The sequence below is a fragment of the Corvus moneduloides genome, chromosome 6 (assembly GCF_009650955.1).
Source record: "Corvus moneduloides isolate bCorMon1 chromosome 6, bCorMon1.pri, whole genome shotgun sequence".
NCBI lineage: Eukaryota > Metazoa > Chordata > Aves > Passeriformes > Corvidae > Corvus > Corvus moneduloides.
The window spans coordinates 41,366,493-41,382,875 of record NC_045481.1 but is presented as its reverse complement, the minus strand read 5'-3'; the positions used below and the strand labels follow the sequence as shown (position 1 = coordinate 41,382,875).

The window sequence follows — 16,383 nt, the reverse complement described above, 5'->3', positions numbered from 1 at the left end:
GGGGTGGCAGCTGCTTCTGGGAGGAAGGGAGGCTTCCCTCGGTCTCTGGCTGTCTGGTGTCTGCATTCTCAGCCATCACGAATGTTTTCCTTTTGCAGATGACACGATTGGTGCTGCCCAGCATGCTGGAAAGGTGAGTCACACTAACACTATCCAGACAAAGTCATCATTATTTATAGGGGAGAATCCTTTCTTGAAAAATTCATTACTGTGACTAATCAGCCTAGTCTTCATGTTTTAATGGCAGAGTAATGCTGGGTGAGTCACGCTGATGGTGCATGAATCATCAGACGGTGGAAGCCTTTTCCACTAGATTCCCTTTTTATTTTTCCTCTCCCTTCTCCACTGTTGTGGTGATTCCTTTTAGAACAGAATTAAAAAGCCCGTCTGACTCATCAGCACTAACTCAACAACCTGCTATTCTGAGGGGGTGGTTACAGTTCCTGGGAATAACCTTCTTAAGGCTATTTCTCTAAGTCATTGTAAGTAAAATGGATGCAAAGAATATGTTCTCATTATGCAGTAGGAGGTATATTGAGGAAAGGCTGTGATCATTTGGAAAAGTGGAACTGGAGACCAGCTCTTTAGAATAACACACCACTGTCGACAGGGAAGACGTGTACTGACTTCCCAGCTAGCTCCCAGGTGAAACCAAAAGGTTCATGATTTCCATTTAGTCCCCCCAGGCTGTTTTCCAGCTGATGTTGGCTGTCCTGGCTGTTTGCCATCTCTGCTGGGGTGCTAACCCTGCCTTTGCTGGGGGCTGCCCTGGATCAGGCTTGAGCCATGCTCGCAATACCGGGGAAAATTCTGTAGAACCATGCAAACGAATACGGCAGGAGGAGTCCGTATATGAGGCAAGCCTCCAAATCTGGCAAAGATGATGAAAAAAAAATGGGTGTATTTTGTGTCATCCCACTGTCTGGGAGTGTTCATTGCAGACCAGAATTCAGTATTCAAGTGCTGCACAGATGCACAGCAGATGTTTCACTTTTAAAACAAAGCTTCTTCCTGGGTACAAACTGTTCCAGAGCTAGTGGTCAGTATGGGAGTCAGTGTCTAGCACATCAGGGTGATGGTGAGCTAAGATTTTTACTTAAACAGTCAGGAGATATGAATAAGTTTATTTCGTGTAAAGAGATGTGAATTACAAATAAAGACCCAAGACTGAGCTCTGGGGCAGGAGTGTAGTATTTCGCAACGAAGCTGAAGTAGAGGGTGAGGATTATAGTACAGTTGTGATACTCAGGGCTTGTAAGTCAGAAGCTACTCCTTGTCCTTGTACTATTAGTGATGGATAAAGGGACTTGTTTTTTGTTAAACCACTGCCCTCTGAAGGTGCCACCATGACCAAAACCATTAAGGTTTTCAAGGGATTTAATGCTGTTTCATTGTTAGGTTTTGGAACTTAAAAACTCTAAACAGTTTCTTGCCTCGGTTTCTTATTTGTTTAAAGAAATACTGTAGCTATCCATTTGGCAGAGTAGTCTCTTCAGCTTCTGAGGACAGAATGATGTATACTCTACCTATAGAATATCCTGTGTATGTTTTTCTGTTACACATCCACCTGGGAAAGATGATTTGAATGAAAGGCAGCAAACCAGGATCCTGCTGACTTCTGGTTTTGACTGCCCTTGAGCACACGTCATCTCTTACTTCTCTAACTGCGTGACTACCTCAGGGATTCTGAGGATAAATGTTCAAGAAGCCTGGAAAGAAAAGGTTAATAGTGGTTTAAAAAAATTAAGTATACATCTTGAACTTTTTCATGTATATAAGGAACCACTTTAACAGACTGCTCCATTAGGATGATGGCCTTGGTTTCTGTCCCAGGGAAAAATATTTGAAAAAGCTTCCATTTTCTGTCTGATTTTTGTGAAGTTGGTTGGGTTTGCAGTGCACAGAAGCAATGCCTGAAGCTGCCAGCTCTTGCAGAGCCATAGCTCACAGGCCATTAACACTGCTAGGAGTCTGTAACCACAGGAGGACATGGATGTCCAGCGAATCCAAGGGCATGAATGAATTGGAGCTGGACTTAGCGGCTCTTTAGGTCGACCATATATTTCTCACATGGGACCACAGGCTAGAAAAAGGGCTCCAGGCTCTAAGAGTAAGGCTAGACTAAGAATCTCATTGTCATTCCTCACTTGTCCAAGAAGGAGAGCATGTTGAATAGATAGCTGTGACGTAGCATGCTAGAGCATCTTGCAGCTCGCTCTAGTGCGTACTTTTGCGTATTTGAATGTTGGTTTTATGGCAATATATTGCAAGGTAAGTAGAAAAATAGAGCATACATTGCATGCTTTGCATCCAGGTCTGATAAGAGAAAATAAAACTACATCTTGGTGTGCCTTTTACTTTTTATTTATAATAAACACAGCAGCATTAGATGACTGCTACTTCTGGTAATGGCGTTTAGATTCTCTGCTGTGGCTTCTCTCCTGTGCTCTGAACACTTAAAGTGATAATTTATTATCTGAAGCCTCCTATTACACTTAAATGAGCAGTTCCTGTGTAAATACTCAGGCTACTGTCTGAGGTGGGAAACTCATAGAGCTGAAAATCAAGGCTTGATGTCTTCAGGAACAAAAAAAGCCACCACCAAAAATCAGTTGGCTGTTGCTAGACAAATACCAAACTATGGTATTTATTGCCAGGGAAGTAGCAAGTGCATAATTAGATTACAGAAGAAGCTTGCTCTTTCCACTTGGCATGCAGCTGGAGCAGGCGCTGGTTGCCACAGCAACAGGGAGATGGCTAAATTTAGCCTCCCTGGTGCTGGACCACTTAAGGTAGAATGACAGGGAGGTGTGAGGGTGTGGGCCTGGCTCTCTTCATCTTAACCAACATTTGTTTGTTTGTTTGTTTTTCATTAATAGCACAGTTGAATTCGATGAAGCCAGAATTTCTTTTTACCACACTGATGCTTGAGTAATTCTTCAGATACCTCCCTAAAAACATTCCTTCTGCAATTCCTCTAAGAAACAAAATTGTAATTGGAGTAATTGAAAGTGTTCCCCCTACACACATGCTTCTCAATTTCATTTTATTGGGAGGTTTTAAGTTACAGGCTTTTAAGGCTAGGACTGTTTTCTTTAAAATGTGAAAATACAAACCACAGAACCCCCAGTGACACTGACTGCTTCAAAGAGACCAATACACAGAGCTTCTGCAAGGGGCAGCTATTAATGTTTTGTGTTTCTACGAGGGTTTTTTTCACTGGGTCAAACCATTAATTCAGTCTGTCTAGGTGGTGGTCACGACTCATGCTACAAAGTTGCAGTGCAGCTAGACACTGCCAGACCTGTGCTTGCAGCCTGAATGTCAGCCTCTTTTCTGCAGCTTCAGTTTGTTTTAAAAGCGTGAGGCTCCTGTTTATCCATATCAGTGCTTATCCTTCTTTGAATCCTGTTAAGCTTTTGTCCTCAGTTAAGTTTTGTGGCAAGTACTCCCTAGTCTGAATATGGGAAGAGCACTTTCTTTTATCTGATCTAAATTTCAGTCTTTCATTTAAATAAATGTCACCTTTCTTTTGTATTCTGAGAGGATAAATCATGATCTTGATCTTTTTAATTCCTTAGTTTGTATACTCTTATCATGGCTGCTCTTAATAGTCTCTTAAATAACTAAATTGTTGTATCAGGGTAGACATCTTTTTCTTCTCTTCCCCTTTCTTAAATCATCAGGTTCTTAATATTTCTGGTCTGTATTTGGAGGTATAACGATGGTTTGTAGACTGTAATACAAGATTTTGGTGGTGGTGAAGGATCTTTCCCTGCCATTCCCAGCATCCTATTGTTTGTCTGGTTTTGATGACTGCTGCACAAATGAGAACTTCTTGTTCAGGTTTTTCGTGGAGGGGACAGTTGATTTAGAGTCCTGCAAGGTTGTGATTAATTAATAATTTTTTCTTTGGTATGCATTGTTGGTTATTGATGCACTGTTAATATTGATTTTTCATCTGCCATTCTGCAGTATGTTCTCAAAGCAACCTGAGCTTTAAAAAAAGTACCTTATAGTATTCTCCAATCTGGTACTATCTTAAAAACTGCATAAATACTCATTTCACTACTAATCTCCATTTGAGCTCATGAATAAATATCACAATCACCACCTGTCTTGATACAAAAAACTTGTAGCTTCAACTGTTAACCTTTTGCTGTCCTGAAAATTCATGATTAATTTGTGGTCTTATGCTTTCCATGCTACGTGTTTTGATTCATATTACTACTCTATTTCACCAACCAAGCCTTTCAAGGAACTCCTGAAAAATACAATGAACTTTGGCAAAGGTGCTTGAAATCCTGAATAACTGAAATGATTCTTTTCTGTCACATTTGCCATCTCATTCTTTGTGACAACTTAGTCACAGATGTAATTCACAGTTATATCATGGCTATGTATTGTATCACTTGTATTCAAGCCATGCTGGTTTGAATCTGTTGTCATGCTTTCCAAAGCATTTATACTGTTCTAATTTTTAATGGGGACTTACTTAAATTACTGCTTGTTTTTAAGATGGTCACTTAAATCATTGTGGCAGCAGTGGTGTAGGGTATACGTGGCTGAACAAATATGATGGAAACTCAAGTGAATCTGCAGGAGTTGAGCTGTGTGATGTCTACCTGCATGAGTGTTCTCACTGCACTGAGCATGGCATACTTATACTATGTTCAGGTAAACTGGTTGGAATTTCCAACAGGGTCAGAAGAAGCAAAGATGTATCTTTCACTATGTTGGACTGTCTTGCAGACTTTCTAAAAAGTAATTGCCCTAATTTGCATGAAGCTTTTAAAATGAATTATTTTTTCTACCTAGCACTAAATATGTCTAGTTTTGTAGGTAAAACTCATCTCAGAAATAGACATGGCCCAAAGCAGTCTGTATTGGGAGGTCAGGAGCCTTCCTGTCCTACCTGCACGTGCTTTAGAACAGCTTGACAGAGCAGGAGGTTGCTAATTTCTGGTATCTTTACCAAAATACTATTGATGAATACCTTCAGTGTTACTGTAATACAGATGTAAAACAACTCTCATTTTCTGGGTTCATCCACTGAATATCTTCCATATTTATTAAAACACTTCTATATTTGAGCAGTAGATTCAGATGCTTCCTATCTTGAAAATCCATCATGAACTAACATTTAGAAGGTGTATTATCAAAGTAGAAATCATACAACAAGCCTGTGTTGCCATTTCTGCCATCTTATCCCAAGACTTAGGAGCTCCTTTTGAATTTGTGCCAGCTGGACTCAATGGTTTTGCATAGTTTAGCTCAGTGTGTGTGTGTGTATGTATATGTGTATATAAATACAGCTTTGATTCTCTTGCTGTATTGACCTTGGAGTTGTTCCTGATTTATACCAGCTGCTTGGATACTTACAATGTATGTAAAGTGAATTTCAATTCAGGATTTGGTTGGGGCTTTTAAACAGATCTTAATCTCAGTTGCATTCTAAAGGGTTTTGTTTAGGCTTGCTGTAATTTTTGGAAACATGAAAGATGTTTATTTTATGATAATATATGTTTGCTTCCTTTCAGATCAAAAGGGGTAATCCTGAATATCTCATCAGCTACAGGGATGTATCCATCTCCACTGCTGACTCTTTACTCCGCAACCAAGGTAAGTGTTCCTTTCCACACTGAAATCAAGTGTCAAACATGAAGCAACATTTACAGGAATAAATGTTTTGGTGTCCATCTAGTGGTGCTTTCATGAACTAAAAGTAGAGTTTCTGTCTTGAGCTTTTCCAATAGTGGAAGCTGGAAGGTTGAGAGAAAACTTGAGTGCGAGGGTTTACTGGCATGGAAATGACTATTTTATGTATTTCCTCATGCATTCTGTTTTTACATGGAAAAGGATGGTAGTGTACCAAACAAGCTTAGTGTGAGGTCGAGAAAGGACATTGACTAAGTTTAACACGTTTTCTTATTTTGGCTTTGAAACTTCTTTCCCCTAACTTCTATGATCTACATTTCATCTTAAGTTCACCTACTCTTGTTTCTCTTTGTGTCCACCGGGACAGTTACATCTTTTTGCAGCTGGTCTAATGTTTTTCTTCCCAGAGGTACTTTAGGGCAACATTTTAGAACCCCCGAAAGTATCTCCAGTGAACACTGTAAAGAATATGGGTACACAGCATGGAACTGAAGCATATGTGGTAAAACAGAATGCAAGAGACATTGACACTGGTATCAAAGCAGTATGGCACTACAGCTTTTTCTGGCATACCTGGTAATTACCTTAAATACTTCAAGCATCTCAGAGTCTAAGCAGAACCTTGACAGGATGAAGAAACCTTCAGTAGTGTCCGAACAGACCCACGTTTCCTCTAGATTCTTGTGGGTGATGGGTGTCCCCAGTGCGCTAGCTAGGAGAAGCCCGGAGCTCTGGCTGCACCCCACTGAGTCAAGGCAGCTACACACAGAGGGTGAGCTCCTCGCCCGTGGGAGCTGTCTCAAAGCTGGATAGAAGAGCACACGGGCAGAGGTAAAGGAGGAGAGAGGGGACTCCTCCTATGGATTCCATGGAGAAGGTTTATTATGGAGAGACCAGGAACGAAAAGCCGAAAATCTGAGTGTGTCCACGGATTTTATAGTGGGGTAGGAAAGGTGGGGATAAGGGATACAGCTAATAGGATGGGGAAAAGGAGGCAGGGTTGAAGCTGAGGGAACCAATGGGATTAACACATAGGAGGGACTATGGGAAGGAACCAATGGGGTGTTGAGGATAACAGAACTTTCTAGAATTGATGCATAGTTAATTAGGTGAAATGAATTTTTATACCTTCATACATAAAACAGGGAGGGGAAAGCGTGAACCAATAATATGAGAATATGTACATCACAGAACTGGGGGATTATGGGTTCTCACCCTACCTGCGGAGTGAGTGGTTAAATTTCAGTGCCTGACCACCATATGTTGGTCTTGGTTGTGTCCTCAGGGGTCAGGGTGGCTGCAGCCACTTGCACCGCCCAAGATTCTCAGTAACATCTTCATATTCCCAGAAAGGAGTAGAGGCACACTATTTTATTCATATTAAAGGAGGGGATATTTAAGTTTAGAAGCCTGAAGTAGCTTTAGCTGATAAAATTTCCCCTTGAAATAGCTGTTTCCTGAGAGGACAGTTCTTTGTTTTAATACAAATGGTCACTTTTGTTGTGGCAGTGCCTTCAGCTTTATGGAATTAATTGAGCTTCTGATTTTAGTGATAATACACCTTACACTGCTTTGTTTAGTCTTTTTTTTTCAATGGGAATGTGAAATATTTCTTCCCCTCCCCTTAAAAAACTAAATTACGTGTTGAGTAATCTGCCTATTCTCAGCACTGCCCGTCTTCTACGACAGCAAGATTAGTAAGCATGAAAGTGACTCCCCTAATGTAGCTATAGAAAGACTGTATCTGCAGTTTCTATGGGTTTTTTTCCCTCCCTCATCTATATAAAGGAGGTTTAAAGCATAATATCCTTCAGGTGTAAGTCAATGACTGACTAATTATCAGGAACAAATGCAGTCCAACTCTTTAACCTTCCTGTAGAGAATTCCCTAGCTTACAGTGAAATGAGACTCTTTAAAAGAAATCATAGTGCTAAATCTTGACAGGTTTACCTATCTACCTGTGTAATGCTAATGAGAAGTAAAACATGATTATATCAATTCTCACCTCACCCCCATCCCTTTAGTGTTTGAGTTTGTTATTAGATATTTGGATATCCAAGGAGAAGAAATTTTCTAACATGCAATGCTTATGTGCATATTCAAGGAATGTTTACTCAGAGAGCATTCGTAAGATTTCAGATTCAAGGTTGTTGGAGGGCTTAAGATCATGTAGGTAGAAAACCTAACTTATCTTGAATTAAATTTTTCAAGAAGAAAAGCTCCAAAGGTTGTTTGTATACTGGAAGTTGCTTTTTCTTCTCATATAAAATGAACATTTTCTTTATTGCAAGCTCTTTGCAACCAGTAGAGAAGGCAGTCTTTTATACTGTGTCTCCATGTTTGGAGTGGTAGCTAACATCAGGACTTTTGTCATGGAGGAATAGTTAGAAATTTGAATGATCAAAGCACTTTTATTAACATAATATAGTTCTTTTAAATAGATTATCAGTATACTCTGTGCAGTTATTACACATGCACCTGGCAGCTGTGTTCAGAAACTGCACGAAACTATTTGGCTTGTCCGTGCAGGTACCTTATTGTTTCAAGAGGGTGGTCAGCTCACTTGAATAGTTACTGCTAGACCAGACTTTCAGTCTTGTTCATGTTGAGTACTGAATTTTGTTACAAATTTACACTCAGGGAGAGGGAGAAGGAAAGAACAGCTGAACAGCAGATAAGCTTTTTATGGTTTGAGGAGCATCCTGCTAGCTTATACCTGCAACTTAAAGAAGAGTAAAAGGACCTACCTGCTACATAGCAAAATCTAGTTTTATTTCAGATCTTCAGAGTATGCTCAGAAGAGTGTCTGCTGAAATAGTCCAGTAGCGTGGGAGTGTTTCTGTTGCTTCTCGTATAGGCTGAGTTCAGTGGGATGGCCTTGATAGGAAAAACACTGGGCACTGCCAACTTTAAGTGCTGGTTTCAGTTAGGACTTAGGTTAAACCACTGGTGACATGGTGACCAAAGGAAGACTGTAGAGGAGGTGCAGTACTAGAGCTTTGCTGCTTGTTTTGAAACTGGTCTGAAGCAACTGCTTCTTAAATACTTGAACTAATTTACTTAGTGTTTATTTTAGCTTCAAGCATGGATAGGAGAGTTTAGTTCATTCAGTTGAAGGTACTCTATTCATCCTACTTGGTTGTATCACTTCACTAAAACAAGAAACCATAGCAGAACCCATGTTTTGTCTCACTGGACTGTAGGAGGGTAGAGTGGAAATGTGGTTTAGAAGAATTTGGAAGTGGGAAGCTGTGCTGGTTTGAACTGCTGAGGTAGCCTTGGATTCTCAGGACAATATTTCCTGGCAGGGTTAAGGACGCAGCCTTGAGGGCATCCTGAAGGCAGGTGCTAACATCCACCTTTTAAGCCCTTTAATTTATTTCTTTGAACTTTTTGGCTTGCGATTTCTAAAACTTCCAGAAGTTTGGAAGAAAATCTGTGGAGGTGGACTTGAGGATTAGGAAGAAGTGTCACCATAGGGTGGCATTTTTTAAAAGTGTAAAGGCAGAGGACTAAGTGTTTAAACACTTTGTTCTAAAAATCATGCACAAGAGGAACCCAATTAAATCACTCTTAAAAAAAAAACCTAAGGAGATGACATAAGTAGTGAACAATGTGAACATAAAGTCTTCTTTTCCTCTTTTAACTAGGCTTTATGTAACAAATCTGGTTCCTTTTTCTTCTAAATTGAAAAGGGGTTTATTTGTTTAGATTGAGTCTTGCTTCTGTAAAAATACTTCCTAAGCATAGAGTTTGTTTGAATGGCATTGCTCTTGTATGCAAAGTTTTATTGAAAACCTAGGGTTTTCACTTTGAAAACAGGAACTCCAAATAGTAATTCAAATACTCTTACACAAAACTGTCAAACTAGAGTTCCCATTGTAACGTGTAGCATGCTGCATGTTTCCCTTCTTTTCTCTCCAGGCTTTTGTGGATTTCTTCTCCCAATGCCTCCATGCAGAATACAAGAGCAAGGGCATCATTGTGCAGGTGAGTAGTTTGTTTCATGTAAGTGTGGTTACCACAGCAACATTGGTGTCTTGGCAACAAAAAGGAATCGGCATGTTCTCTTATTCATGAGTGTGTGACACAGATTAAGGATAAGGATTTCCTTTGATCCCATTAGCAGCTTTCTTAAATTACTCTGAAACCATGGGTCTTGAAGCAACAAAAGACATGGTTTGGTTTTAGCTGATGGTGCTAATTGAACCTTTATGGATAAAGTATTCCATAAAACTGTGCACAGTGCTGTAGAATGTAGAATACATTTTTATGGAGCTTCATCTACTGGAAAACACTTGTGGAATGCATTTGTACAGGCATTCCATGGGTAACAGCTCGAACAACTGGAATAGTAGAATCCCTGCAGTGTCAGTGAATCAACTGCTAATCTGAGCATAGTTGAAGAACGAACAAAAGCCTCAAAGATCCTTTGTGGGTAACTGACTGATTTATTTTTCTGTATTGCTAATGAGTCTTGCTTCATACCCCTCCTTATCCCCTCCCCATTTGTTTACCTTCCATGGTTTTAATTATTTTTGGTGTGGCACAAAAGCAAACCAAGCCAGTTTCTCACAGCTTTATAGGATTTTGCTTTAATATCACTTCTCACATACTCTTAGTGTTTGCTTCCAAAGCTGGAATTTCCAGCTTTGGTCACAAACAGTGAACTTTCCATTGCTGATTAAACCTCTCCAGAGCAAGAGTCAGTTTAATAAAGGTGGTATGAGATCTTACCTGTACTGTGAAGACAATGGTATGTCTTTTTGAAGTTCAGTTAGGGACCTTACAGACAGGGTTAGCTATGTCCATGCCTCTCGTTCCTCTATTCTGTATGGTGGTTCTCAAAGCCATGTGAACTTCAAAGGCTTTATGAAAGGTAAGGCACAAAGTTGCCTGCCTTACTTGTGAAATCATCATACACAAGAGCATAACTCTTATTACTGGCTAATACTATAGGAAGGTTGTTACCAGATTAAGGCTATGTTACCTTTTTGATGTGCTAGATTTTTTTCCTTTTAAACATATTTAGCAAAACAAGAACTTCTCACCTAAAAATGTCCTGTCACATTTCCTGAGAAGGTATTGCATTAAGAAAAAAGATAGTTGTTGGGTGAGCTATTCCCATGCAGTCACCAACCCTTTAACGGGAACCTCCTAGATTTAAACCTTATGCTAAATATCTAAAGGGGTGCTGTTTATTTTGGGATCTGTTGGCAGTGGGCAGGAGGCTAGCGAAGGCGGACCCTGAAAGCATCCTAACTGCTTGACTTTAGATTTGCACTGGTAACGTTATAACTTGGAGTACAGCCCTGAAAGTTTAACTTCTCCCCTGGGTGCTTGATTCTGTGCCCTAGCACTATGGGATGTACCTTTCAGCTAAACTAATGTGCAGCAATGAAGGATGCATAAAAAGGCAGCACTCTGAATGCATACAGGTTCAGCATACAGGGTCGGTTTGTGTGCTCTCAGTTCTTGAAGTGGATTTAGCTGGAGTAACTTTTCAGTGTTTCATGTCTCCTTGTTACTTTCTCTTCTCACAGGGCTTCAGCCCCAAACTGTTCTGCAGTGGGTCAGTGTTTACCACGTGGCAAGTTCCTTACAGCTTTCTCTTCACTTCTACCCTTCTTCATTACTTCTACCTCCCCAGTGTCTTTCAAATTGTATTACTTGCAGATTTAGCTTGACTATCAGACAGCTGTTCTTCCAGTCATTTTCCTCTACATGCAATGTGGCCCTCTCTGTGATCTCAGTCTGAAAATGAGACTCAAGGAATTGGCAGAGTATTTCCCTTTCCTACATCAGTATCATCAAGTTTTCTGGGAGGACTTCTTTCCTGCTGAAGTCTGTGTACAAACTGAGACACAGGCCCCTTCAACACACAGCTTCACTGACAATAAAGATGGTGTGAATTTTTTTGGGCCTGTGTTGTGGTACATCATCTAATCTCTGTTTTCTGGTGTTTTCTTTGGCAAAGCTGTTCATAGTTACTTCAGTGTGAGGGTGCTTAGGGACAGATGCTTGCAGGAGAAAGAAGTGTTATGTCTTTGGGATGTGTTGTTTCTGTGTGCAGTTGTCTCCTCCTCCCCAGATTTTGTCTAAATAGTACTTGTAGCAGTTTGAGAGGAGAATGAAGGAGGAGCAAGAACTGTTCGTTTATGACTGTGGAGTACCTATTGAGACTGAAAAGGCAACCCGGTAACTCGTGCTTGGCTAAAGGCATTAAGCACAGTATGAATGTTCATAGTATAGGCAAGATTTTCTAGCTTTTGGGTATAGAAAAGCTAAGAAAATGGTTTTTGGTGCCTTACATTTTTAGGATTATAAACAAATGAAGAATTAAATCTAACTTTCTGTATCTACGGTTATGTTTTCCTGTACAAAGCTTCAGAGGTTGTGGTAAACTGTCCTTTTGCGACTCTGATGTTGGCTTAGGATGCTGAATTCCTGACAGCACTGCTTTTTATCCCTTAAATGTAGATAGTGAATTGCCATTGAGTTATGTGGGTCTGATTATCAATAGCTGTCACAGCTTCAATTTGTTATGCTAATTTTATTGCAGTCCGTGTCCTTGTCCTCTTGTTTCAGCCTAAGTCACTATAAGCCACTAATGAATATTACAAGTACCTTCCTGTGGAGACTAGCTGACCTATCTCCTTCAATCCCTTAGGAAGACTGCATCCCTCTTAGATTTTTTTTGAAGTTCATCTTTGTGACCTTCAGAAGCATAACACTTTTAATTCCAGACTTGCCCTTCCAGCTAGATCATCATCATTGAAACCAGTTAACTTTTGCTTTGCCAATACCTGCAGAGCACCACTGTGTGAAAAACAGAAACATAATGCTGGTGGGATTTTACTAGTTTCTTAATATCAGCCTCAAGTATGTGCCTTGCTCAAGTGGATTGCCTTCTGTGGAACCTTAGTTTTCATAGTGCTTTCGTTGAAGTGTAGCCATCTTTGGATTAAAAATACACTCTTCTTGCTGACAGATCTGCTTAATTTTACAGAAGCAGCACAGTAATAGCATGGGTTAAAACTCTGTGTGTGTTTGCATGGGGAAGAGAGGCAAAAGAAAAGAAATGAGGAAGATGACAATGACTTTTCTCAAGACTTTTGGAAAGATCTCTCCTTGAAAGGTTTCTGCAGGCTTTTCTGAAACTTCTGGTCTTTTAATGTCTAAGAACATTGCTTGGTTCTTTGACCCTTTCTTTTACTCCCTTTTTATACTTTACTTAGTTATTGGCATTATCCCTCTATACTTCATAACTATGCATAGCAAAAATATAGTGGTAGAAACTTGCATTATCTGTTTTCTTTTATTGTATTCACTACATAAAATATCAGACCACAAATTCATGAAAATCTTCATTTAAAAAGATTGCCAGAAAGTTTTCTACCCTAACCTCCTGCTCTCCCAGCAGCTGGATTGCCTAGCAATTCACAGTGGGATTGCTGCTGGCACTAGGTCCTGGGCTAATTGTGGCTTTTCAAAATCTTGGAAACCTTCAAGGGCAGGGGTGCTGTGAGCTCTCTGGACAGCCTGCTTGAATGTTATACTGCTCTTGTAGTAAAAAAGCTTTCTCCCTTATGTCCAGTCTGACAGTCTACAGCCAAAACAGACAGTTCTCCCTGTTGTCATTTGATCAGGCACTACCAAGAAGAGTTTGGCTCTTATAACTACCATTGTAATAATTTTAGGCAGGTAAGGTGTCACCACCAGCTTCCTTTTCACAACACTGAACAGGCCCAGCTCTATCTCCAGGTATTCACAAAAGTGTGCTGTCACCAAACTGATGTTTAATGGCGTTGCCTTCCTTCCTCCAAAGCGTTTTAGCTCTGCTGTTTAGCTTTCTATACAGGTCAGCTTTAGTTGATGTAACTCTTCCATTTCCCCTTTATGTTCCCCACTCTCCTTTTTCCCACATAGAAAAGGGAAGGAAACTTACTTGGCAACATCTGAGAGTTCAGGTCTTTTTACTTTTTTAAAAGTAAGGTAAAAAGGTGATAAAATTGTGTAAACAAGCTATTCTGACTTTGGAGGACTTATGACTATTGACTGTTCAGGACTTGAGATCTGACTGCTTACATCCAAATAATATTCAAGAACCCAATTTTGAGTGTGAGCCAATTTTAATAAGAATCAGAGCTATAAGCAGTAGCAAATGTTTCAAGTGAGCAAGTCACATCACACTGACATAAGCTACTTTTAAGGCATGTTTTGAAACTGTAGTGCAGGCTAAGCTTTCCCTGAATAAGGGGAGTTATTTGCCCAGGTAGTGTGGGTTATATCTGTCTGAATGCAAAATGCTGAAATGCATTTTGCACCTAAAGGTGGTGAATTTTTTTTTGATCCGTTATGCCTGTTCATGAATGTCTGAGTTCCTTGTGGGATGGAAGAAGGGGAGAAAACTAAATAGATTCAGCAGGTCTCTTGATATCTATTAAAATAAGGTCCAGTTAATACAAAGATGGTAAATCTAACGTATCTAAAGGTAAGTACCTGACTTTTTGTTTTCTGGCGAAAGAAAAATGTTAGAGTGTAATCTCATGCTTCCATGTGCCTTGAAATCTGTGGATCAGTCCAATAGTACTACCATATGCTTGCTTTTTCAGGTATCCTCATGCACAATTGTTTGCCCCTTCATGCTATCCAGTGGTTTAACTGGGTCATGCAGTTCACTTTTGAAGTCTGTTTTGAGCAGAGACAGAGAATAAATCATACCTATTATGCCATACTTGGTGGGGGTGCTGCAGATATCATTTGGTGGTGAATAAGAAGCTTAAAATTGTAATTTTTTTTTTTAAACATCAAAGTAGAGATTCATCTTAGAAATGTAATCTGAAAAATAGATGAGGTTCATGTTCTGGAGCTGAAATGAGATATCTATGCTGCTATGGTAGCAGAATGAGTAGTTTTCTCATCCAAGCATTTGTAGCTTTTGGTGACTTTAAAGGTATGGTAGTCACTTTCACTTCTACAGTTTAGGTCTCCATGTTTTTCCTTCCCATTTGAAAGTGGACTCATGCAGTATGTTATTGAAAGTCCTATTTACAGACAGAAGGGCACAGTTTTGATGTTCTCAGGTGAAGGAATGAGCAGACATACCAATGTTTCCTGTTTGTGGTGGTAAAATTTCTGTTGAAATGTGCACAGCTGTGGCATGGATACACTCAGTGAGAACTGAAGGGGTCCTCTCCCTGCTGTGCTGCTGAGAGAGACAGCTAATGTTTCTGAGGTTAGGCGTGTGTGGTTGTTGTTCTTTAAGAGACTTAACATGGGGAAGCAGGTTTACAAACTGTAACTTGCCCAAATATACTGGTTTTTGAGACGGTATCATTTGGAGATCCATTAGTATAGCAGAAGTGGACACACACTTCTCAGGTACTTGCTGTAAAGGTACAGCAGTGGCAGCACTCGCTAGATGGGCAGTAGTGGCTGGATTTATTGAATCACTGCTAGAGCCACTGACAGTGTCTTAGGAGGTCCTTGTCAAAGTGGTGATGAAGTTCCCACCTTTCTAGGCGTGTTGAGATATGGTATGTTTAATATCTGTTTAAGGGCTATAGAGCAGGGCTTTTTTGATTACTCTTTTAGAGGCAGAAATTGAGGACAAGTTGAAAGCATTGCCAAAACCATGACCATGAGGAAAGAGCATTGCTTCCTACTGTACAAGTATATGTGCATTTCCCTTTCCTTCTCCAGCAGCATGAGATGGGGATAGGTGGTTTTGGATCCTCCAGGTCTATCTTGCCCTACCATTGCTATCAGTGTCCCTCCACCAGCATATATCCGTGCTGCTTTCTCTTGCCTTTCCATTATGGACAGTTCTGAGACCCAGCATGACTTTTCTGTTTTGCTTCCAAACATTGCTACCAAAGCTCATTAACTGTGCTCTGTTTCTTGATCCTTCTTTCTGTCCTTCCACTCTGACATTGACAATCTCCTCTGTCCTCTGAGCCCTGCTGTGGAGTTACAAGCTCAGTGTTTCGAGTCTCCAGGCATTCTTTTCTCCTTCCTCCTCCTGCCTTTGTACAGGTGCCAAACTGAGGAGCTTTTACTGCAAAATCCCTGTCTTGGGTTCTGTGCCTCCTTACCAGGCAAATGTTGGGGGTTTACTACAGAGAAGCAACAGTACAGCATTTTCTATTAAACAACTGGAATGAAGTTTTGCACTTTTGCTTTTCAACCCTACCCTTGCATGAGTGGTTTTTCTAGGGCTCCAGCCAGTGATGTTGACTGTCAGCAGACAACTGAACTATGTCCAAATATGACCCATGGGTTATCTGATTTAAAAGTTTTCGATCTTATATTGTGATCCAGTTGTGATCTTAGAACTGAAAATGAGGCTGCCTTAAACTAGAATTCAGTATACAGACTATCTGATGTCCAATTACTTTAGATCCATGATGGATCTGTAAGTTAATATTGAAGGCATTCCCTGCTTAACATGAGTTTTTCTGTGTGCAGAGTGTTTTACCATATTATGTGGCAACAAAAATGTCCAAAATCCGCAAGCCAACCCTCGATAAGCCCAGTCCTGAAACGTATGTCAGAGCTGCATTGGGCACGGTGGGCCTGCAGTCCCGGACCAACGGGTACCTACCTCATGCACTCATGGTAAGTCACCTTGGAAAATGTAAGGATCTGAAAAGTCCTTTGTGTTTATTATGGAAAAGTAGTAATTAGTACAGGTTATAAAACGCTGAGACCTCACCCCCTCCC

The 16,383-nt window shown here is 40.3% G+C and overlaps 1 protein-coding gene across 2 annotated transcripts in view; it reads left to right on the top strand.

Annotated features, from left to right (window-relative positions):
• The window catches only part of HSD17B12 (hydroxysteroid 17-beta dehydrogenase 12), a 120,976-nt gene that overhangs the window by 102,851 nt on the left and 1,742 nt on the right, over positions 1-16,383 (top strand). For both annotated transcript variants that reach the window (XM_032111037.1, XM_032111036.1), the window contains 4 exons: positions 99-133; positions 5,541-5,622; positions 9,583-9,648; positions 16,129-16,278. In XM_032111037.1, coding sequence (XP_031966928.1) covers positions 99-133; positions 5,541-5,622; positions 9,583-9,648; positions 16,129-16,278 — 333 coding nt within the window. The remainder of the gene's footprint in view (positions 1-98; positions 134-5,540; positions 5,623-9,582; positions 9,649-16,128; positions 16,279-16,383) is intronic.